The sequence below is a fragment of the Onthophagus taurus genome, chromosome 1 (genome assembly GCF_036711975.1).
Source record: "Onthophagus taurus isolate NC chromosome 1, IU_Otau_3.0, whole genome shotgun sequence".
NCBI classification, from domain to species: Eukaryota; Metazoa; Arthropoda; class Insecta; order Coleoptera; family Scarabaeidae; genus Onthophagus; species Onthophagus taurus.
The window spans coordinates 35851430-35878395 of NC_091966.1; the positions used below are offsets into that span (position 1 = coordinate 35851430).

The window sequence follows — 26966 nt, forward strand, 5'->3', positions numbered from 1 at the left end:
GCAATATTGTTTTTCAAGAATAAATTTTCATGCCATAAGTATAACATTAAGACATTAAACATACATAAAAGATTCACGCGCCAGGTTTGTGTGACTTTACAGGAAGACATTAGCACAATACGAGCCTATCTCTTCATAACACCTTGGTCTCATTAATTTCAATCTCCTTATCGGGAATAAGGACGCCTTGAAATTTTTGACAGCACATTTCCATTTTTTTTTGATAATCTATCCTGATTAGCAGTCATTGTTGTCAGCGTATACAACCATCTCAATGATATATCGAAAGTCCATTCTTCCGAATCTTCGAAAGACTCACATTCACTCAAGGAAATGTATTGGAGTATGGCCATGAAATGCTTGCTTATCATTTGACGTTTTTTTTCTAGTGCATAAAGCACAACTAACAGTTACTAATAGTAATCAACTATAATTAACAGTAACTAACAACAAAAATAAGTAACAAGTAACCACAGAAGTGCGAGGGTGGCATAATTTTACATTCATACATTTCAAAGATGATTTGTCAGTAAAGTCAGACGACTCCTCGTATTTCTCGTATAAAGTACCCAGCGGTTGGTGGCAGAAAAATTCCTCAGTAGTACAAAAAATGGTACCAAACCAACTAAACTCATTAAACAAAAAAACTTGGATATTTATTTCATTTCACTAAAATCCGCACGATAGTCAGCAAAGTTTGAAACTTCAAGATATTATGAATTAATGAAAAGTTTACATACATTAATATTGTTTCTATACAGTGATTTTATAAATAGAGATTGCATTGTATTAGTTCACACAACAAGCCAAGGAGAAAAAGTTTTAATTTATTCTACAAAATTAAAACCATCAATTGAGAAAGTAAAATAACTCAATGAAATCGGAGAAAAATTTGTACTCTGTATGTAGCAGTGAACGAACTTACAACACCTGACAATAACTAAATTCCATTTGAATAAATAAATAACTCAGATACCTATATATTTCAATATAAATGACGTTAGCTGTGTTTTATATTTACAGCATAACCAAGTATATTTTCTAGATAATTATGTGGTGAATAATTTACGCTAAGAAATTAATTTCCATCTCATGTAATATTTACTTGATGAATAATTATCTACGTCAAACGATGAACAAATCGGCCATTTAATATATTTTGATAGATTCTTGATAAATTTTATAAGATATTAACTAGATTTGATTGATATGATATAACTTTATTGATATTGCCAGGAAGTTAGTAAAAAACTAAAAACGTAGTTGTTATATAACTCAAGTTAACTCGATATGCCAACACAAATCCTTTAAATCCTCATGTAATATTTCTTAAGAGAAAATCTTCTATCTTTGCGGTTACATTACCATTGGAAATTAGTACCAGGAACTGGTTTTGCGGCATACCCAAGCGAAATCCGTTAAATGATACGACAAACGATATAGTCCGGGCACATTGTACGCAAGACGAAGTTAAAATAGGGTAATAAACAAGACAATTAACTTCCTTGACGGATCGCAGATGTTCTTGAAAATCAATAAATTGTTGTTAAACCAATAAAATATCTTTCTTTACCCCTATTAACCTTCATCTGTTAACGGTTTCAATTCAAGTTAAATACTGTTTTATTTCGTCGGAAATTTCGAAGTAGAAACATTGTATGTATATTTACAGCATCAAACTCCTTGAAAAGTATGCGATCACGTTGCAAAGTCAATCTGCCGTGGTCTAATTGAATTGCTGTATCCCGTCGTCTAGGGGTGCGAATATTTATTTCCTGGCGTGGATATTCGTAGTCAATTACCCCTTGGAATTGAAGTGTCAACGACACAACATTTTCAACGCGAAAAATTCAATTTTAAAAATCCTGTTTAATATTCTGTTACTCAGCGGCAAACAATATTTCAATTTTGTTAATCACTTGAGATTCATTATGATGGAAATTTATTACAAAGCAAAATGGTTAAACATTAAATTGAATATTCTCCCGGAAATGATAACATGAAATTAGTACAGCGTAAATTGTCATTCAACCCTCGCAAATTGACATTGCAGCCAACGTAGGGCGTGGGTCGTTCATAATTGCTCGAGCAAGAGTTTATAAGGGTGGATTTCTGGAAATTCCTATAAAAGCACCTGTTCGTGTCAGATCGACATAATTCTGGAGGCGTGTTATTAATGAAACGAAAAACTTTTTCTCCTTTATTTACATTTTACGTGTTTATGTTATATGTTTCGGAGCTATTAATTTTTTTGTTGTTCACTTTCATTTTATGATTAGTTTTTGTTTTGGGGGTGTATAACGAAAATTGTTCCAGAGTCTCATTCAAGGGGGTCAAATAACAAGCTGGAACTAGTTTCCGTACTGTCTCTCTAATTGGAACGTTCGAAACCGTGTTTCGGCGTCGAGTAGAAGTCGGTCGTGTTGAGGTGGGGGAATGGGGGGCGTCGTCGTCGGGATCAATACTTCATTCATGGGGCCTACGCCGACCTCGGGGTCCGATTGAGAATAGCAAGGGGAAACGCAGTGACGATTCAGAGTCGCCTTCTATCTGTTTATAATTACACGAAAAGTTATATTCGATAGAGATCTATTTTTGCACGCGACGGACGGACGTGGTTTTTCAACCGAGTAATTCTCTTTTCAATTTAACACGGGAAGGACGTCCCGTTCAAGACGCCGACGTCGTCGTAATGTTATTTTTGCCGTTTTATTCGTGAAAAACGGCGTACGGAGGCCTTCTTGGTTTACGACACCGCCGGAAGCCAAACGGCATCCTGTGTTAGGTTCCAGTTTTAAATTTAAACCCATTTGAAATCCGGTAATTTAACAAATATTAATCTAGAATTTTTTTTTGTGCAAGAAAAAAAATGTAAACATCCTTTTCCAAATTTAAAATTGTTTTGATTTAAAATTAATTATTAAAATATTTATTATTTGAAACTGAACGAAAGAAAAAGTGATTAAAGTTGACAATAACTTTATACAAGTTTCAAATTTCCGTTTGAATGACAAGTAACGAGGAATGGAAATTGCTCGCCTACCCACATAGCATTTGCAGGAAAACTCAACGAATAACCGCAATATGCATCGATCGTCCTTTTGTGTGATGCCTTTGACGTGTACCCGTACTATTTTATCGATTTGAATGTCGGGAATGAAAATTTACTTTCACTTTGGTACTAATTAAAAGTTTGTAAAAACTACGTTCTATTTTGTTATCAAAAGAATGATTTACTTTCTCTATTTAGCATACTAAACAAGTAATGTTTCACAATTTTAGAAACTATTAAAACTAATGTTATTATCTATCCAAATATTATGCTACACACAGAATAATATTTATTTATTAAAACATATTGTATTCCTTTTTATAGAGATTAGTACTATCAAGTTACTATCAACATGGTGAAATACCACTACTTCCTTTTTTAATTTGATGACTCACATTTTATTTATGGAGATAGTTTTACCTATTCATTTATCGAAAATTATAACTGATCCATCTAGATTATAAAATAATGATTTACAGCTAATCGTTATTCGAATGTTCTTAGAAATATCGATTAAGATTGTTAAAATATCTTATTGATAAGATATTAATTATCTATAATTTTCTTGATATTGTACTGTATCAGTTCTAATCAACTTTTATGACAAATCATCTTTTTATAGCTTACGATAACAAATAATGAATAAAAAATGTTGAGTATGATCCATGAGGGAACTACTTGTGTGATTAAGTTAAAAAAGGAACAAAAATTATTTTTATAAACTCCTCGATTTTTGTTATTTTCTGTTTAAACCGATTTCGGCGATTTCAGGAAACAACCTACTACAAAGATTATCTATTTCCCTCAGTTCAGTCAAAACATAAAATTAAAAAAGATAATTTAAATTATTAGCTTCTCAGCTATTGCGTCTTGATGTATAAACTTGTGCCTTCCAGAAGCAAGATGAAAGAAAAAGAGTAAGATACGGAAGCCCAGATTAGGAACAAATTTTGATAGAGTAGGTAGTACGATTTAGAGGACCAGGAAAAAGCAGCTATCGAGAATAGTGGTGATGAATGGTAAGATGATAACGGATATAAAAATGAAGTTGTAACTAATGATTCATCGAACATTCGGTATCAAAACAATCAGATTTAGACGGCAAGATATAAATTCAGATTTTGAGCAGGATAAAGTTTATAGTGGTTCTTTTAGATACTGTATGGGTAAAGGTCGTATAACAAAATGAAGTAAAACTTATCCAGCCAGGATTTCTCGTAACCGTTCATACAACATTGTTTTGCGTCTACCAGGGCCAAAAGGAAATTTTGTTCATCGAAGGTGTCCTCAAATCTGGAAGCTTTTTAATGAGGTGTATACGTTTTGATGATGTTGATACCAGACAGCAATGAAGAGCACACGTTTTTCGATGGAAGACTACACTTAGACTGGAACGGGCACTTCTCTCGTTTCCAGTTTTCATTTTGGAACCAAAACTGAGTCATCCTTGAAAATTTGATGTCATTAAGTCAAATTTGTTTTCCTGTCTATCTCAACCAGAATAAATGAGGTTGCTAATTAGAGAATATCAAAATCTTGAGTTCTTGGGATATTCTTCGCTGAAGATTATCTAGCTATAATTTTTTTGCAAGGATTGCTGATAAAATATTTGTTGACTCAAATATAAATAATTTACAGAATTGCACGATCTTAATGGCAACGCTCATTCATCATTAATGTACTGATATGGATGCTGAAAGCAAGAGCGAATTCACCTATAAAGCTCAACGATGATCGATTAGAAGATCTAATCCGAGATCTTAATCTGCCTAAAGGTACATCAATGCTATTGGTTTTAAGATTAAAAGCGTGGATCGCACAAAAAATTTTGTCTATAAAGATACGATTTTTTTAAAGTATTTTACGACTAAAAATAAAATGATGTCACTAAAATTGTTTGTATAGCCTCATTTTTTATTATATTTGACATTAACCCAATTAAGCTGATGATCTAAACGATTTAAAAAGAATTAAATGATTTTTATATTAGAAATTACCTCATGGTATATTAAATGGTCTTAATTTATTCTATAAGATTAGTAGGTTACTAAAAAAACTTAAGGTATATAAGACAAAAATAAATTAGGGCCATTGGAAGTGGAACAATGTAGTAAAAGAAAAATTTAAGTAGTATTAAAAAAATCCATCTCTGACAAAGACGACGATGTTGAAGTTAAAATATATAAATGGTATGTTTCATTACGAGTCACTTTTCATGTGGGCGCGGGATAATATCTCGCGGAAGTCGTGGAGTAGCTATGGAAACTGTCAAGGGGAGATGATCAGGACATGTGACCTTTGCTTTTAATGAAATTTTTTTTTAGTATTGAGGGCCTAAATATTCGATGCTGAGTTTCTGTCAATGAAGATACAAAATTCAAAGGTTTTAAATATTTAAGACATCGTTCAAAGATTGGAAACATTTTTCACGGTCAATAGTCGACGTGACGAAGCGAAAATCAGCTGTTATATTTTTGAAAATAAAATTATTTGCGTTATTGTTATCGCAAGATAGTAATAATCTACATATTTGAACTATTTTTTGTTAATATTCGTTGATACCGTAACAAATCAACAATTTGTTTCCAGAAATTGATTGACATACAAGATAATGGAAATATTTACAGAGAACAGTTTTGAAGCATTTAGTTTCAATTAACAATTAAATTGTTAAAATGTTATGAAAAATTGACATCCAAATAGTTTTTGATTTATTGAATCATGCAATAATGACAGAATTAAAGAAATAAGTAAACAACATACATTTACCTCTAAGTGCATGTATGATTGCTTCGTTAGACGTGGCCATTTATTTTTTCCAGCTTATTTTTACAAACATAATTTTTTTTAAGATCACAAATATGTACGGGAATGAGAAAACCATTTCTTTGTCAGTTTATTTTCCAATCTTAACTCATTACTTGGCAATGTTCTATTTTACGGATTCAAATTCAAGATTTTTTTATATGCCATAACTTTGACTTTATACTTTATAAAAATGCGAACAGATGTCAGTACATATAAAATATAATCAAAGAGAATCTTTCTAGAAATGAGTTTAAAAAGTTTCTGATCTTGGGTGAGTTTGCTGCCGTTTTTTGCTGATCACGAAGGAGACTTACATGCCTAAGCAGTATTTGGAAATCTTAGAATCATATATTTCTGACAGATACTTCAGAGTAAAGCAGGAAGATGTATATACAGATCTAAGCAAATCAACGCTGGAGTGCTGCAAAGGAGTGTATTAGACCTAGTCTTGTAGTACTTATGTATATGTATGACATTCCAGAGTTAGAACTAGACATTATTGCCATCTTTGCAGATGACAGCTATTAAACAAGCTGCAAATATCAATAAATAAAATACATTCATGGACAATCATCGAAAGATTTCAAAACAGGAAACATCGTTGATGTTACATGGTACATACGCAACAGCAACCTCCGTGAAGACCTGGGTATCAAAAATGTAAACTTGTTTTACATGCCATAATCAAAAATAAATAAAAATGATTGTACAACTTGTTTGCATTGTGTTGCCAAGGGTCAATCAAAGGTCAAACTTGGAAATATAGAGAAGTTTTTTTTTAAATCTTCTTTTTATAGGCATTATGGCACATATTGGATTAATACATAAACAACATAATTCATGATAATAACAAAGTTATTCAAATTTTCATTGCCCCGCCCTGTATTATTCGTATTATTGTGCATCTTATCGCTTTTACCAGTTAAACGAACATATTTATAGGTATCATAAAACGTCATGAAACTGTTATCGTTGCCTATCTTTTATAGCCCTTATAACGACCGATTGGATCGAATTTCATCGCAATAATAACTGAAGAAAAATGCGGTGGCGGAGGCTAGTGGGCGAATCGCAAAAGCGCATAAATCATATACCGGCAATAAAACAAACCAGTTAATTTCCTCAACAAGATGCGGAAAAGAAGCGAATTTCAATTATTTATTAATTAAAAAAACAGTGTGATTTAATAAGTAAATGTAGCCTTTGATATCTGGCTCATTAATCAAAACCTATCATGCTACGCCTATATAATGTTCCGGTTCGCGGAAAAATAACTCTCAATTAGCCTGAAGCTGCAGCAGAAGGCAGCTTGGTAAAGCTAACGAAGCCGTCAATTAACTTGTCGGTAGAACCTTTCGTTCGTTCACTTCATTCCTACCAACAGCAACGTCACGTCAGTTGCTTTCTTTTTATAAAACTCCAATTCATCATTCAGTTCAGAAAATTCAAATAACAGATAAAAATGGAAATTAAACGTAAAGAAGTTATTAACATTCTTTAATCGTTTTCATCTCATCCATCTTATAATCGTAATAATATCCCTTTAGGGAAACACAATATAAGAAAGATCTTGGAGACACCAGGCATTCCGCTCGAACGAATTCGTAAAATGCAAAATCGAGCCGGTCAGAGAACGAAAAAAGAGTGGGGACCGAAAGGGTAGAAGAAGATGGGATAAAAAGCCGTGCTGCACGACAATGGACCGCCAGATGGCGCTCGACGAGAGACCCGATAACGACGACGACGGCGACGACAAAGGCGACAGATGGATGGCGCGGCGGTCCATTTCAATCTTCCCTACAGATATAGACGAGCGAAAGCCTCCGGTAATCGGGATTGCACTGAGTCGCAGGAACTCCACTCGATCGGTGTAATTGCAAATTCTTGAGCAACCAACAAACCCCACAAAGAAGGAATTTTATTAGTTTTGTATATAAAAGGTCAAAATTAAGAAGATATCTTGAAAGAAATATTTAAAATTTTAAAGAGAATTTATTATAGTTAAATAAGTTGAATTCCTGCGAGTTTGTAATAATTTTCAAGACAAAGAGTTAGTTCGAAGATACCTTTCAAGAGATAGCGAGCGAATGGATTTAGCTGGAAAAGTAACCAATTTATAGCTAGTTCATCTAATTAAACGTACCTCCTACACGACGTACGTGCCTCATGGGCCGGGAAAATGCGAGTGTGATTTATTTGAACTTTGCTGGAGAATAGGTAATTAAACGATGCCGTGTTTATCGCAGAGAGAGAAGGTTCGATTAGAATTTCGTTTTGCACGACCGGATGCAACGTTTTCCTTTTATGAATTTAATCCAGTTCTGTACTTTGCTGTATACAGTTCATGTGAATACGGCAGAACCGTTTAATATAAACTATTAAATTGAGTATGAATCTAAATATCGATTAAATCCAAACATATAAATTTAATTATAATTTATAAAAATTGTTGCAGAATCACAGTGCAATAAATCTAATAAGTACGGCATATAAAATATATTCAGTAATTCAGTTCTTAGTGTTGTGCTTTCTATCTGCAACATTAAGAAGGGTTATGAATTTTTTGGCAAAACTTGGCAGAAACGTTAAACTTCTATAAAATGTAGCAATTTTTTAAAATCATATACCGCTTAATTAATGAATTGTCTAAGATTTGCAAGATTTTATTCAGTTCTTTCTAGTTGTCTAAAGTCGCAATTAAGCGAATCATTGTATTGTTGACTTGTAGGTCATCATGCGCTGCTATTAGGCATGGGCAAATAAGGTGCGGGCCATCATCTTTGACTTAATGGCTAAGTACTGAAGTTTCTGGTTTACAATCCCATTAGGCACATCATTTGGCTCAACACCAACAGTAACATTTGGAGTGATTGTTGGGCTGGAATCAAGAGTAGCATGTGATGGTGTTTCCATTTCTTCAACAGTTTGGAAAACCCACTTTTCCAGCAGTCCCTATATTACAAGATATTCTACTGGACCAATTTTCAGATGATAACCTCATCTCGCATTCTTTTGCTCATCGAGTATGTTTAGGACTTTATGGGTTGGAAATTGAGGAATTTGCCACCTCTTCTACATAACTGCAAGCTCCACAGCAAAAACTACCAAGTTGCTTGGGACTTCAAGATGAAATCGACAATTGGCTAGAATTGATGTCACGAAGAGTGAAGGAGCGTATAGGCAATAAGGTAATCTTGATGTTGCGATTTTCATGGTGCTAATTTTCTTTTCTTTTATTAGTATTAATTTCTTATCCTTCAGATATTAAATCATTAAAATATTTATATCATATTTATTCAATATGATATTAGCAGGACATTTTCGCTTATTATTAAGTAACTTGACATTTATCATTAATGCTTACAAAACTAGTTTAATATATTTCAAGACAAGCTAAGCGATCTTTACTTAAGGATGATAAACTGAAGAGGATTGTTATCTTTACTCTATAATTCGACCGCCGACACCTTATTATCAAGACATTGGTTAAGATAACACACGTGCATAAGTTACATCATACGTAGATCGCTTAATAAACAATTATTTTTTCGTTTAAAATGCGTTTTGTTTCTACTTTGAAATGTGACGAATTCTTTGTAACATCATAATCGTGACGGATATTTAGATGTTTAATTTTTATTTGGTTTACATACTTATGTAACATATCAGTAACCAATCATAATATTAATGTTATACTTGAGTTTGTTTTAATAAACAAAGATCTTTTACATTGGCTCTATATTTGGAAGTTCCTGAAGTTGTCAATAATCATTTTTAATTTAGTTTAATTAGTTATAAAACTGTTTACATAAATATGTTGTCGAAAATGAACCATCAAAATAACGTAGTGTAATCTAAAAATATCCTTTTCTAGCTGAAATAAAGTTCAATTATTTTTTTTCGAATTTGTAGAGAAACTGCGTTTGTGATAGCACTAGGATTTCGAATCTAAGCATTGTCTGTATTGATCGAATGAAAAGAGTGCTCAAATTTTTACTCCAGCAGAATTAAATACGATTGAGCCTATTCAACAATTTTAACGAATCAAATTATCAACTTCCAGGACTCGAATTTTTTTCTTGGATACAACTATCATCAGAATGTTAATGGTATTTCATGCGTATTTAGATTTAGAGGAAACTGGCGTACCAAAAATTTCCAGGATATTGCCATCCGTTAGAAATGAAGCTCAATGAAGATAGTGACAAAAAAATGAAAAAGAAACCACAATTATTCGGACGTTGTCACCTCCGAATGCAATTATCTTCACATTTAAGTTTTTAAGCTCGAAGAGTTCTAACGGGTCATTAAAGTAGAGGAATACTAAGATTAATGAGTGTGATTCATGTCCCTAGATTGTTATAGAGAAGTTGCGACTTCTCAACTATTGACGATTTAAAAAGTAAGCAAACTGTAAGGCAGAATTTATTACAACTGGATGCGCAATCATTGGCACAAAATTAAAATGGTAATAACTGATACTGCAGAATCAATATTAAGAAAGCAAGAAAGACGGAAAAAAGCATCAAGATTTGATGAACGTGTAAGAATAAGGAGGCCTAAATAGGGAGTGACAAACAAAGCGTAAAAGGTGTTTGGAACAATACTTCCATAACATAGATTGGGATATGGATGGGAGAAAAGTAACTCGGAAAACAGGAATACAAACAGAACCACCATCATAAGAAGAAATAACCAAAGCCATACAATCCCAAGAAAGGAATAAAGCATCCGTAGCATATAATCTCTGAATTATATAAGAGCAAATAGCAAATGATTGAAGGCAAAGTACAATAGCTCATTTATAAAAGGTGAAACTTGCCTGTAAGAACTACCACGGAATCTCCCATCTCTGCACAGGATACAAGGTGCTCACATACATCACAAATGACCAAGCACAACCTATATCAGATACCGTTATTGATAAATATCAAAATACCTTATTGGTTTTAGCCGCGGTTCACAATTCACCAAATATCATGGTAAAACAGATCCTTAGCAAATTCTGGGAATATAACATCTTTGAGCTGTTTCGAGCTCACTGAAATCGAGGTGTTCATGCCATCTAAATTAATACGATTTCTATAATGGAGAATACTGAAGCAAGGGTGCGAATAAATAATGAACTAATAGATCTAATCACAATAATATGTGCACTGAAACTACAAAATAGTACAACGGACTGAACATGCAGACGATGTGAACAACATTATGATTAGTATGAAAGTAGGAGCAGAAGATGCATACTTTCAACTGAGCAGAAACGTCAAGGGGACGGAATTGGAGATAAACACAGGAAAACAAAGGTATTAACACAAACAGGACTCTTAGTCACACACAAACATAGAACGTCATGATGGAGGATGACATAGATCAGGCTTATATTTGGAGGTCGTGTTACGCAGGGATGGCACGGAAGATATAGAAATAAACAAAAGAATAACACAAGCAAATGGAGCATACTTCACCCTCACCCATAGATTCAAGTCACAACACTTACACAGACATAGATGAAAATATATAAAACAATTATGACATATCGAACTGAAACAAGGATCGTGTCGAAGACATCAAGTGATAGACTTGGCAACTTCAAAAGAAAGGTATTGCTGGAGCAGTTCAGGATTAAAGCATGTGGAGGATGATGTACAACAGCAAGATATATCAGCTTTTGAAAGATGTCACCCTTTCGGATTTCAACAGCACACAAAGGCTGAAGTGAGCCGAATATGTGGTGAGAATGGAGGAAGTTAGACTTCCAAAAAGGGTACTCAATGTACTAATAAAGCAAACGAGACCTGTGAGAAAGATATAGAAACACTGGGAAAACAGTAAGTAATGACGCACGGGATATTAGAGCATTGGGGTTGGAGGAAAGCAGCATCAGACAAGGGGGAGTGGAGGCAAAAAAGGAAGGCCAGGACTTGACATGGGGTGTAAAACCGTAGACGAAGAAGGTACAACGTACTATATTACTAGTGTGACTACTATGTAACTGCTATTATAGTACTAGTGTAAGAAAGTAACTTGCTACTATTTCTATTCATTTTTTGTTAAATCTAAAATTATAATATGATATTTATTATATTATTTTATTATTATTTTTTTTATTGGAGAATAAAGGTGATTATTATTATTATTATTAAATGGATGATAAAGTTCGTAATTAGCTCCCGTGTATTTCCAGATCGAACAACGTAACCAGACTTATTATTTAATTTACACACCTCGTAAATGACTAACAGGAAGTGAATATGACTTTGAAATCTGTGTTTTCATAAAACAAAGTTTATGTGTATCGCTTTTTTTTTGCCGAATAATATTTACCATCGTTTTATTGAATCGATAAAGAGTTACACATTGTTATGTTCAATGACAATAAAAAAAATGGATTTGATTGACTTAAATCATTTTGATCGTTAGGATCGAACAATTATTCTAGGAATGAAAATTCCAAAATGACATCTCTTTGTACGGAATTGATATCCGTTCTATAGGTTGTTTTATAACTTTCTAGGTCGACTATATGGTTTAGATTGTGTCTATTTTAGAATAATAATTTTGCGTTCGATTTGACGTATTAAAATTTGCAAAAATGCAAGATTCATTCAGCAGTAATTTTTAGCTAATGGCACACTGTATTTCTAAGTTTATTACCAAGAATGCAAACTTAAAAGGTGTCTTGGTACATTTAAGATTTAGCCAAGATAATTTTCAATTTGCATATAGCTATAAAAAAATCGAGGGAACATTGTTGAAATATTAGTAAAGTAGTTTTATCTTGTCATTTTGATTTCAAAATAATTTTTTTATTTTTTTTTTTGCTTTTAATATCTATTTTTTTATGTTTTAGTATCGAATTCAGAAAAAAATTTCTTTGTTCACTATTCACCACAAAAAAAAACAGAAAAAAAACAAGTTGAAGTAATAAATATTTAAAGCAAGTTTGTCCAGAACGAAATTTTTACCGCTCAGATATAAACATAACTGCCGAAATTTGCAAAGGCAACGTATACTCAACAGCGATAAATTATTCATAACGATTTTTTCGCTCACTTTTCAGCCCATTATACTTTCAAGAAGTCTGTGGGCGACTGGATGCGTTCATTCTCGTTCATCCGGCGAGTTATACAGACTATTTTACGATCAATTAATTATGAATTCCTAGCCATATCGTGTGACCATCTATTTCATTAAAAAAGTCCCACATTTTGTTCTTTTTCTATAGTCGAAAATATCTTTCCTTTAAAAATTTTCTTCCTCTCTAACGAGCGTACATTCACCCGCTTCGTTTACCATCGCCGCGATCGTATTCAAGTCTTCACGCTCATCCCACAATCCAGACAATTATACACGGAAAATTCCGAGTAGTATGTTTGAATTGCAAAAAGACCTCCAACAACCTCCTCTTCTCAATACCATTGTGTGACGGTTTAACACGGCGCGTTAGGGTCCACCAGGCATAACGATGACACGGCAAAGAAGTTGTTGTTGAAGTAAGAGCCGATGCAATGCGGGCGTTTCGAGGATTAATACAAGAAACTAACCAATGAAACACGTCCAACGATTGTAGAACGCTTGTGTTTCTGATTTTATTTATGTTATTTTTTCCCAATTTATTTCCTCATTTCCTTAACTTACTCGAGTCTCGGCCATCGTTATCGTGGGCTTGTTCCGTGTTAGTCACTTTGCTCGCGGGTTTATCGTTGTAGATACATGTGTCACCTTGGCTGTATGTTACTACACGTTTTAAACATAAACGACATACATAATTTAATCGGGATTTTAAGGTGTCTTCTTTATACAAGATAAGATTGACTAATGCTTTCCCTTTGGGTGTTAAAAAAATATTTTTATTATCATAGTTGTTGCAAATTGTAATTTTAGATAACCGCTGAAACTTTATCCGTTCATGGTTTGTGGTTGTATAAAAAAGAATTGATATTAAATACGTTTCATAGAACTAGATATTTATAAACTTAGTAATTGAGTATACAATCAAAATGAAATTGAATTACGAAATAACAAAAGTTTAAATCTTGACACAAATTAACGATAACAAAAAGGAACTGATCTGCAAAGAGAAGTTTCTATAAAGATAAAGGAATGGTGGCGATGAAGCGGCAAAGAAAAACGTGTACTGCTACTTCTTGCTATGGTAACGGATGAAGAAGTGAAGAATTCCTTCAAACCGGTACAAACCGACTTCAACAATTTCTCGGCAACAAAAAACGAATAAAGGTGAAGCTAATTTTTCGCCGCCAAGGTCATCAGAAAATTTACATTAGCGCCGACCGACGATTTTTAATGATGATCTTTTCTCATCGAACCGGTAAAGTTCTCGAGTGAAGACGAGTTGATGTTCTCTCTCGCGAATAATTAATTAAAACGAAAGCTGTTAAAAACCCTCCGAAGGCCGACATGGTAATTAGCGGAGGCTTACAATTAAGCAAATAACCTCGAACGCAAGATTCACAATTCGCAAACAAATTAACGAAATTGCATTTTGCCTTGTTGCAACAAGAAAACGATCAATTTTAACCTATTGACAGACCATTATCGTCACGAACCGTTATTTTTAGTACCAAAATACATTTTATCAACTTAAAGTTTTTCCCCGCATAAAGTTTTTGCATACACTTAAGATTTTCTTAGTTCATATAAAATTTAAGCACGTAGAAATTTATCTTTCATTTGGATCTACACAACCTTGAAAATGTTATTCACCTCTATGAAAACGGTAGTTCTTCTATTCTCCAGATGTTACCTAACAAGTTCATGAATACTTGTTGATATTCTAAAAGTAATTCTTGATTTTCCTGGCGATCATTTTAATTGGTCACTTTTCATGAAACATTCTTGTTAATTTTTTTTTAAACAACGAGATCGTTATAAACCGTTACGGTCAGAATCGATCTTGTTCCTTTGATCTCGTACTCTCGCCTTTTTAGTTGATGTGTACTTCCGGTGTACCGTGTACGATGGTGTTGGCGTCTTTGACGTATACGTCGGCCGTGAAACGCCTACGAACCGTTAAAATTTCATTGAGTCGTATGATGTAATATTTCAGTTAGTATATTTCAAATAGAATTTTTCAAAGTTGTAAAATATTTTTAAATCATACTATTTACAATAGCTACTTAATACATCAGTATAGTTAAATATAAATGTTAGTGCTCATAGATAGAATCCAACTTGGTTTATTCTTCAAGTTACTTTATTCCATGTTCATAGATAAACTCGGGGTATTCCCCGAGTTAGTGTTAGTTCTAGTTTTGTCATTCAGCATTAGATTTTTGTATATTTTTTATTGCACTAAAACTAAACTAACACTGCTTCTTCTTCTTAAAGTGCCATGCAGATTCACTTTTCCTATCAGCTGGTTCTATTATGTGCAGCATTTTGTAATGTTTGGAAGTCCTGTCCGCTGACGGATATTTCTTAGTCACGATAATTTTTTTCTACCTATTCCTCTTTTTCCTCCCTCAATCATTCTTTTCTTGATATTTTCAAAAAGTTCTCGTTTTCCTAGACCGGCCTAGACCCAAGACACCTTCAACATTCACCGCAGGATCCACATTTCGAAGGCTTTGATTTTTGACTTTTAAATCAATACTGCATTGTATTCAGCTTGAGTAGCTTTCTGGTTAGGTTAGGTTGCTTCCGGGTTGAATTGAGTTGCTTTAGGGATGAATCCCTTTCAGGTTGGGTTGATTACATTTTGATTGGGTTGAGCTGCTTTCCAGTTAGATTGGCTGCGAGTTGGATTACATTCGGGTTGGGTTCATTTTGAGATGAGTCCCTTACGGTTTGAGCTAGATTGCTTTCTTAGAAGAAATAATCCGCTCCAGGCATCACAAACATCACTTCTGGCGACCGATGTCTTCGAAGTCGGCCGAGATTGCTTCTTCCAGTCATTTCAAATAAAATAGTCTTTGTCTTATGTAGTTTCACAAAGTTATTGTAGTCGTGATACTCGAGATCTGGCCAAACTTTAAACTACAAGAAAATATGTAGAATTATATATGTGCAGAACATTAGTATTAGTTCTAGTTTTAGTTGTTATTCAGGGTTAGATTGTTGTATACTTTTTATTGAACTAAAAATAGAACTAACACTAGACCTATAACTAGAAACGTTCGGGTTTAGCCGTCTTAAGAGACGCACGGCCAAACCCGAATGTTCTAGTTCTAGTGTTAGTTCTAATGCTAGTATAAATTAAAAAAAAATTCCTATAACGGACACTCCCTTCCGTGTATTAGTCCATCACATCGAGATTTGATTATATTCGCTTTTTATGTTAACAATATTAATAAAGATCATTTACGTCATGAAATGTAATTAAATCATGACGAAGAGAAAAATTAATTCATATTACGGATTAATATTTTAATTAAATATGTGTTGACGAGCCTTTTGACGCAATAACTTGGTCGTGATGTCATTAATATTGATAAGAATCCAAATGGCGCCACGAAATAACGATAGTAAATAGAAAATTTTGATTTGATTGTGTTTTCTGGGAAATGAATATTTATAATTCGCGATATCTCAAGATTACTTGAATGAGAACGATAAAAATCGTATCATGCTTAATATCAAATTTATTCTAAATTGATTCATTAATCTTGATCATAAAATTATTTAAGTTATTGTACTTAGATACCTCCTGGTGATGGAGTTTTAATATTCTTACAAGAAAATTTATGTTTCCTGGTACTTGTAAAACATTAATCTGGTGGGTAACTAACATTGGATGGCAGTAAGTGCTTCGTATTTACAACCGTTTTATTACACAAGTTATTAACATCCTGTGCCATTCAACATATTTTTTTTTAGATTAATATGTATATGTTGTAATAATGTTAACAAAAATATTTTAATTTACGATAACTATTTGATTGCTTTATCAATTCAAAATGATTTATTCGTGTAAATACAAATTACTAATATTAAATACCACCCATTCAGCATGACTCGTAATTTTTTTGTAAGGTAAAACAAAATTTACCTCACAATTATTATTAATTTAGTTTTTACAATCACGACTTTAAGAAATAAAATTCATAAGCATTTTGTAATCTTATATCTAATAGTTATTACTAGATATAAGATTACATAAATCTAAACAATTTATTTTACCAAAGATATGTTAAATTAAATATTGCTTTAAAGTTTTTAGTGATTTTTACTTCCACAAGTTATGAATTTCCATAACTCAAAAGATATCTCTTCACAAAAGACGCTGTCCGCATGGACTGAATGACCCCAACAAAGCATTCCGTATCCAAAGAGGCAAAGTTGGAATGATAGGCATGTAGGATAATATGAAGCAACACAATTTTTTTCAAATTACGAAGGGCAAATAAAGACGAATTAAATTTTGGATATGCTTGCCGAACAAGTTTAATATTTGGCTAAGATAAATATTAAGATATAGAAACTTAAGTTATTAAAAACTCATTATTTGAAATAAAATAATTAAAGAAAAAATTAAAAATAATTTTTCAAATTCAAGTTTTGCAAAATTTCCGATAAACGAAAACCTTAAGACAAAGATAAAAAAAAATTAAGTAAAAACGCTTTAAAGGAAACTTAATTTCCGATAATAAATTTAGTTAAGTTGATGAATAATGTATGAGAGATTGTAGATTAGTGACTAGAAAATAGTGACGACATTGCTGAAGGATAAGAGTAGGCGACCATCAAAATGCTATCTAATGTATATTTATAGATTAATCTTTTTACTGGTAGTATACTGAAGATAACGGAAAAATTAATAAACACTAGAACGCACATCTTTGCTGGATTATTTTACTAATATGAACACTTTAGGAAGTATGATTTAGTTTAGAAAGTTTTAAAAAAGATCTAGAGTTTTGCCTTGTTTCGTGTTATCGTGGTTTATTGGGGATCATCTTTATGACAGGTTGTGATTTTGAGATGAAGTTTGCGATTTTGATGACATTACAAGAATTGTCATCACCCTTCAAGTATAACACCATAAGCATTTGAGTAAAATTTTAGACGGGAGGATCTGCCTGCCACATTTATAAATTGATAACTGATTAGATTTCTCAGAAGGATAATGTGATGAATGATGTTAGGGCTTTGAGCATTTACTTATGATAATATAAATAGTATTACCACAATTAAAATAAAGATATTTAGCACAGAAGAAATATTCTTGAATGTGGGTGACAGCCAGAGCTGAAAAAGATAGGAAAAGACGAACTAAAAATGTTACATTAATTGTAGACACAGTGGATGGACTACAATGGCTACTGCGGCTTTTACAATATAGGCGGAAAAGTCAACATGGAAATGAATGTTACCAAAACGGCCATATGATACAGCAAGTAACAGATTATCCCTAAGCTCAAAACAAACATTCAGGAAGTCATTCATTCTAAGGCATCGATCCAACCCAATCCATTGCCATAAGATGTCTAAAATTGAATCCGAATATCTGTTCAAATTATGCGTACTTCGGACACTTTTCCAGCATCTTTCCTTGTAGCTTTGTTCGGGTTGTATTGTTTTCTTTCTGGCGACTTTCTGCATCCTTTTATATTACGACTTATTGAATGCTCGCAGGTTTCTTGTTTTTCGCGTCTTCTTCTCCGACAGTGTATAGCAATTTTATCTGCAACGTCTCTGTGTTAATTGCTTTTCCCTTTGCCATTATATCATTATTTATTCCCTACTTGTCTAATAATGTTTTTAGAATGTAACGAAGATCTATCATAATAGTGGTCAATTAAATAATTTAATTATATGATTTATCCCACCCAATTAGGTATTTTTGAAAATCACTTATCTTCATGTAGCTCAATAATTATCTTTTTTGCGTAAAATAACACTAATATACTATATACAACGAGACAGTTTATAGATATGCGGAGATAATAGCTAATCCAGAAATTCGCTTGTTATGAGCTGCACGTCAAACAAAAAGAAATAGCAGCAGAATACTACTTAGTGAGGTTATTCGCATTACGATATTTGGATTCTGTCAAAATTAGAAAACAATTTTTAATTTGAGATAGTTCAATAATTGTTCATGTTGAAGATCCATATCAGTGTGCAAATATTTATCAGGAACGAGATGCCAAGAAATTGCAACAGATTTAAATCGAGCGGAGCAACAAGTGAAAGTTTGGTTCCAAAACGTTAATGAAAAACATTGTGTAAAATGGAAAACTTTTCAAAGTATATTGTATTGACATACAAGTATTTAATTCTTTGCCTTTCTCTACATTCCATAAGTTTTTAAAATATTCACCTATTGAATTTAACAATATTATTATTTATATTGTATCATTCACCTCTTGTCCGATATAAAGCAATGTCTCAAATCCGCAAGTTTCGGATCACTTTTGACATATTTATAGAATAGTGAATTTAAACGACAGAATGATGTTACGTCCTGAGGATGAAATACTTCGCCTTGCTCCTCAACATCATATTAATGTTTAATATTGACTATTAAATCCATTGTTTCTTTTTATATTGCACTTTTAGTCGCGACTGATGCAGGCCACATGGTTGGTGGAAAAACTGCTGCACTGATTTTATCTTTTTATATTGAATCGTAGCTGATTATTAAATTCTATTTACCTGCCCTTGAAGTATCAGGCTGCTTTAGACTCGGTGTGTTAATAACGGATATATCAAGACAATGGTAATTTCTGTTATCTTTTAATTAACGGTACAATGACGGTTCGGATCTTCGTGGTGATAATGGGTTAAGTTATACTTACTCTACAAAGAGTCATTTTTACCTCCTCTTGTTAAATTTATCCGATTGATAAATCCATCTCTTATTCAATGAGGGCGCTTAAGATCACTGTAACTATTGTAACAATTCCTTGCATATCTTATCAAAAAGCTTTTAAACGTGGGGTTAAGTGGACAAATTCTGGGTTAATTAATGCAGGATTCTTGAATCATTGTGATTGTATTATTCATCACTTTCAAGTGGGTTCTTTAATGGGTCCCTTAATCATTTAGCCGTCGAGATGTTCTTTGAAAGTCATTGCTATGATTTGAGTCGTCAAGATCAATGTCATCATAGTCCTCCTCCTTGGCAGCTTGAACTTGAGTTGTGTCAAAAGATAAGAAAATTTCTTTTAATGCATGCAAGTTCAACATACAGTTATAAACATAGTTTCTAGAATAAGAATAAATCTAAGAGTTTATGTAGTCGTAACTTAACCTAAATCAATGTATACATCAGATAAAAACCTTTAGTTATATAGGAAAGAAAGTAAGAAGATTAATAATAAAAATGTTGAATATAAGAAATTAGTACAAAATTTAAATTCAAAGTGTAAGTTGTAATAAATTTTGTATAAAATATTTTAGCCTATATTAATGTTTCATAATAATATTATACTAAACTGAGAACAAAGGCCAATTTATACAATACAAAAATAAAAGCACTGCCTTTTCGTGGAAGGAATCTAATAATATTATGTAAATAAACTCAAGTAGCAAACTCACTGATAAATAGATACGTTTTAAGCTCAGGTATAATCATCAATTTAACAAGAAATTGATTTCAACTAAAAAATTAAAAAGAATGATGTCAACATGACATCATTGAAAATCGATTAAGATAAATAAATCATTTGATTGAGCATGAAATAAATGTAGGAAAAATTCTTCGTAGAAAAGGTCAAACACGCGATGTACGACCTAAATAACTTTTACAAGGCACACATTTACTAATTCAAGTGGTTAATCTGAACAACTCACTCTCGATATTATTGCGTGGGCAGCAAAATGAACCCACGCAAAACAAGCTTATAAAAGTTAAAACAAAAATTTGTATTAACTTATTTTTTTGAATACAATATTATTTTCTATTTTAAAAATATATAAAAAAAAAAACCGGAATGATTTCCTTTTTAATAGCCACTCATTAACGTCAAATTGTAAATTAGAAATTGTCCATAGACCCAACACTTACGACACAATAAATCAACCTGTATTTTTAAAAATATTATCGTTTGCAAAACGAGCGCCAAATCAAATTAAAAAAAAAAATGCGCCGTTTATAGACCGTATATTTATCAATGAAGTGTCTATGTGAATGGGGCAGAGAGAGAGCCGCCCGTTCATTCTTAGAACGGTATATGTCATGCGCATTGGTGAACCAACTAAATTCGGAATGTTTTCCTTTTCTAATCGTTTTTATTCATCATATACGGGGAAAAAAATCTAATCTCTTTCGATAAAACGTTAACTCTAATAACATTTTCGAAAATTATTACGGATAATTAACGTTGACGTCTATATATATTTTAATTTAAGCGCGTATCGAAGGTAATTTTTGAAGGACGCTGAGTTTAAAAATAAAACGGACATATAAAATAGGATTTTGTGAGTTTCACGTGCGAAACGGTACCAAATTCCTATTTTATATACGTTTTAGAACGTTCAGGCTTACCCCCTTAAGGACCAGGAGATATCTCAGGGCTTACTATACATATTTGTATTTGAAAAAGAATCGGTTCTTAAGGGATTAATAATGATTTTATCATTATTATAGTTTTTTTGATTATTTTACCCAGATAACATTCTTGAAATTATTCATAACAACAAAAAATACATGTATCTCCATGATAATCAGTAGTTTCGCCTACGGTTTGCAGTCTGCCCTCAGTCATGGAATTATACCTTTATGAATAACTTATAAATCACTCTTCGTTTATTACGCTAAATATTTTAAAATCATTGAATACTTGTAATTTTATAAATATTATTAATAAATAATTGAAATTCTTACCTATTGCCAAAATTATTTTTCCAAAAATCAGCAGCATCAGATTTGGTAATTCTAAATTGATCACCAGCAAACATTCCATTAGGAAACAAAGCCTTAAGTTCACTTAACATATGACTAAATACTAAACTAAGTTTTGTTAGGTTTCGTCTATAATGTGAGTTCTCATCGAACATTCGATCTTTCCCTTCTTTAAAGAGTTTGATCGCTTGCTTACACTTTCTCATTAAATTATTTATAAATATATTAAAGTGTTCGTTACTATTTAAGGATACCATGTTGTCCTCGTACTTGGAATAGATTAATTTTAAACGTTGATAGGTATCGGGAAGGATGTCCAGGATGAAAGGGGGCGAGTTCTTTAGGTTCATTTTTTGGTGTTGACACAATTTAACGACTTTGTCCATTAATTTCCATGTCTTGTCTAAAGTCCGTTTATCGGTGGCATATCGCGGGTGCTTACAAGCATCCGTAAAAGCACCCTGAAATTTCGAAAAGATATTCGAAAAGTTCTTGTGTTGGGCAGGCCTGTTCCTGCCTGCCATTTTGATCGTTTTTTACACTCCGTACAGTGTCGAACTTGATAATACACTACCGTACTTGAACGGCGAGCGAACACATGTTCCCGTTTTTACGTTTACCACACAACTACTGGCGATATCTAATCAACAATCCGCGATAAACGTTTGATACTACATCGTTGACGTTCGCGGAACAATCTGAAGTTGGCGTCAGATTTGAACTGACGCGTCCTACACGACCTCTAACAATAGCCAACCTTTAATAAAAAAAAGGATAACTTTTTAATTTATCACTCTTATTTACTTTTAATTTAGTACAATTTTTTATAACATATTTGAGATATACAAACATAATAATTAATATGGGAAAAATTAGTTTAAAGATGTACATTTTTATGGAAAAATAAAATCAAAACACGTATGTCAAGCAAGTCAATATACGAGTGGGTTAGATTGGTTGCCTATACTTAGGATTAGAAAACTAAGATTTTAAAATAACAACTTTTAATATATTTATTAAAACAGTAACTTGAAAATAAAAATTTAAAATTAACGAATGTTTTATAAAATTATTTACTAAAAGAAATTGGTTATTTTATGTAGTTATGAAGAAAATTGTCAAGAGAAATGACAAATTTGACGTTTAAGATTAAAATTGTATTAATTTGGATACTTTAAGGTGAATTATTGATACTAAAAGATTGTTTAATGTTGTTTAAGTTATTTAATTTTTAATCAGTTCATTCACTCTTCCTTTTTTCCATTTCTTCATTTCCCCACTCATCTTTCTATCGATAAATATTCTTCTTCAATTGCTTAGTTCTATTTGAGGATCATTTCTTAATCTATTTATCATAAAAAAAGTACTCGAGTTGGCTTTCGTGCTTCTACTTTTGCTCCTCTTTCTTGTAGCACCGTTCCAATTCTATCTATGTATACTTCAATCCCTTCTTCTTCTTTTCCTTCTTCGTCCTCTCTTCCTTTCCTTTATCATTTTCTATGCCTTAATTTCTTATAACCTTCTTCTTGTAAGTCAAATTTTATTTACTGCTTCTTTGCCACCTTCCTTCAATATCACCAGTATTCATTTCGTCACTTTCCTTGTTGCTTAGCATCTCGCGTGTCCAGATTATATCGCTCTCGAGAACTTTGCTGGTGCCATATTTTCTCCTATTTATGATTCTGCGTTATCTTGTTTCTTCTTCTATCATGTGTAATAGAAAAAGGTATGTGTTACATCATCCTTGCCTCCACTACAGACACATTTGTCATTGCTTCCCCTACTGTGCAAGAACAAATTCGTCTAAATGTATTTCTCTTCGTTGACATCTTCGTATCAATCAAGCCTCAATGTCCATTTTTCTTTCAGCTCAACTAAACCATCTTAAGCTTCAAGTTTTATCAATACTTAATAAGGCACAAACTATTTTGTGCTTTATTATTGTATACTCCATTAAAGATGGAGTATACTCCCTTATACTAAATAATTCTTAAATAAATGCTAAGGCATCTATCGTACTGCTGCTCCTCTTGAGTATTACTCCCCCGCTTTTTAAGAAACTCTAACCCTATTTCAACCACTTTACGTATTAGTACTTTCACGTTATTTTCTGCTTTTCTATGTTTTCTCTTTTCTAACTTATTACTATTACCGCTAAATCGTCCACGAAAGCCACTAATTGACCGTCTTACGAATTCCCCACCACAACTTCGTCGAAATAGATGTTCCAAAGGAGTAGCCCTATAATCGACCTCTGTGGGATGCCCCTGGATATCTTGTACGTTTTCTCGTTGTATATCATTAACCTATTTGCCAAATAGTCCTTAATTTTTTTGTTCTCCTAAACATTTCGGTACTTTTTGCTTTCTCCAAAAACTTCTTAATTACGTCGACAGTTGATTATTATTCTTGTTTTTTTTTCTTTCTGTTAATAATTTCTTCGTGAGTTTTCCGTAAGATCCGTCCATATGCAATGATAAAGAAAATAATACTTTGAACGCTTTGTATTTTTGATACAAATATAATTGATAAAAATCTCGAATTTTTATAGCTACAGTTTCAACAAAATTGATAACAGTTGTTCGATCTCAGAACTACCTCCTCTGAGTAAATTAAGCAAATTGAGTTAAAAAGAAGAATAGTGTTTTAAATAAAAAGATTCAGGCAATTGTAAGTGTAATTGGAATCTATTAGTTGCACAATCTATTACTAATACAAAATTCATTAACATTTAATAATACGAAAATGTCCACGGTGCCTACACACGCCACTATTCCTCTTTCAAGGTGTTTGCTTATATATGGTATATGTATTGGAACGGGGGTATTAAATTTAAAAGTATAAAACTGGTGTTAGAAATAAACTAAAGAAACATATAAAAGTGTCGTCTAGATAAGCTCTTTCGCGAAATCATCAATTATTGATATTTGATAAAATCATTCTGCTTTTTTTCGATGGTTCGATTCTTCATTCATAGGTCAGTAAAGTACTCGATTTGGTGTCGGTCGTTCTTTTGTTGTTTATTCCACAACACTGATTATTAGGTGGATTCAAATTCCTATATTATTAAGCAAAAAAGAATATGTGGTATGGTGCTTTAGAAGTCATCGATGCTCCCCGACACATTTGCGTGTTGTAAGTGACCATTTATATAGAATTCTTTTTTTTGCCGTTTGGCGATAAATGAAATAATCAATATGACGCAGCTGTGTCAATTCGCTAATTGCAAGAGGTTTTGCTCGGATGTTTTATTACACTAATTTCGGAAGCTTGTTTATTTTCCAGTGATAGTTACTGCGCACAGTTTTATAAAATCGATGAGATTTGGCAAAACAATCTTTCTGTACATTTCCTTTTCTAACCTTTTCTATTTAAAAACTATATTCTAGTAATCATTTGGGTTTTCCTGTTCCATAACTGCTTAACACTTCAACTTTCAATATAGCTTATTAATTCATTGTTGCACACAGTTGTATCGATATAAGATATTTCTAAGTTTATATCCGCTAACATCTTACTAATGAATATGGCGTTTGATGATAAATAACGTCCTATAAATATTTTCTCGCTGGTCTTGATAGCAACGTATTCGCTTTGTTCCGTTAATAGAACACTTTTATATCCGTGATTTCCAATTTTATAGCAGCTTCATCAAGTTCATCGGTTCTACTTTTACTACTAGGTACGTTTACCTGGATTATTCGGACTTTATAACGCATTTCCATTTTATAACCTGCACTCATTGTTCCACTTTCTTTTATCGATTAATAAATGTTTCGTTTTTCTCGACCTTATGACCATTCTGTTTACTCGTTTCAACAATCCTTTATGGCAAGAATTTTTCCATATTTATAACACATTACCTTTCTGTCAGTCCATCTTATAACGTTTGAAACGTTATAACAAGTAAGATATGATATCTTACTTGTTGTGAAACCCATTTTTATAGGCCTCCTTTTCAGCAGCATATCACTTCCTGTTTTGTAAGTACACTTTAGTAGTTATTGCATAGTCATCTATTTTCGGATTCAGTTTCGATTATAGTTTTCTGAACATCTTTATTTGCAAATAAGTCCATACCTATTATGTTTATAGCCTCTGAGTTGTAATTTTCCAGTTCTTTAAGTTTTCGTTTCATTGTATTGTATGGAATTGATAGACACTCCTCTATTACCTGCAGCAATAGATATGCAATACTTTTTCCATCACTATTTACTTTATGTTTATGTCAATAGATGGTCTTACGTGAAAATTTTTAATAATGTTCATGTAGTTTTTTTGTCACTGAATCATGATAAACCTAATTCCAGAGCAGTAAGAGTTGTAAGACTCTTGTGACAAACTGAGAGAAGAGGAAAGGAAGACCAAGTGATCACTAGGAAAAAGAATTGGCAATCAAAAGTCACACAGGTTTGGCAACTTATTTCCCTTCGAAGGATGTCCGATTGGATTAAGCCTGACCTGTCTCAATGTAATGGATATAAAAACGTCAGTGAAAAAAATATATTTTTTAAACAATATCAACTATATTAACGGCAATTAAATAATGATTTATATCTGAAATTATTAATGACATTGATAAAAATTAATTATTTATCAAAAATAGTTTCCACCAGAACATTTGTCACCATGATTAATAATACATAGACACAATGTCAGTGAATATTACCTACTCACTTTGCATGTTAAGTTTAATCAACACGAAACGACAATTAATAGGTGTGGGTGTTTCTAATGTTACATCTGTGCGTTTATTAAAGGCGTGCGCATATTAAATTTCAAATTATCCAACTATAAATTAATGGGACTCAATTTCAAATTCTATTATATCAAATTAATTTGAAAACGTAATTTTCGCCGTTACATTTACTTGAAGAAAAGAACGCATAAATCAAGGATTATCTATATTACAACTCCCACGTAATCTCAATTTTTTTCCATTTTCGCCATTTATCACTGGATAATTCACGTCGCCGAGTGACCGGATTAAAATAGCTTCGTAAAAACCTTTCGCGTTATTCCTTTTCAGGGCAAATTGCGATTATATAAGTAAAAATATTATATATTGTGATTTCCGACTATTTTATTAACACTTCAACTCTTGTAATCGACACAATACTCCCCGTTGTCGTTCAAACAACGACGTTTTTCCGATATCAAAACCCGAACGAGAATCGATACCTCCAGATCGTTTTTCTTTTTCGAACTCTCGTGCGGTTCTAGAGAAAGGAATCCAAAAGTGAACGTAAATTACTCGGAAGTATTGATCTCTTTGGCATGATGATTTATTTAGTG

At 32.5% G+C, this 26966-nt stretch overlaps 1 protein-coding gene and 1 long non-coding RNA gene across 2 annotated transcripts in view; one reads left to right on the plus strand and one right to left on the minus strand.

Moving 5' to 3' along the window:
* The window catches only part of LOC111425746 (E3 ubiquitin-protein ligase CBL), a 37861-nt gene extending 15578 nt beyond the window's left edge, over positions 1 to 22283 (minus strand). The window contains exon 1 of the mRNA XM_023059977.2: positions 21654 to 22283. Coding sequence (XP_022915745.1) covers positions 21654 to 22195 — 542 coding nt within the window. The 5' untranslated portion in view covers positions 22196 to 22283. The remainder of the gene's footprint in view (positions 1 to 21653) is intronic.
* On the plus strand, positions 7309 to 11977 carry LOC139432381 (uncharacterized). The gene is made up of 3 exons (XR_011642195.1): positions 7309 to 8077; positions 8589 to 9048; positions 9773 to 11977. It is a non-coding gene; the product is annotated as an uncharacterized lncRNA (long non-coding RNA).
* Positions 22284 to 26966: the final 4683 nt, after the last annotated feature.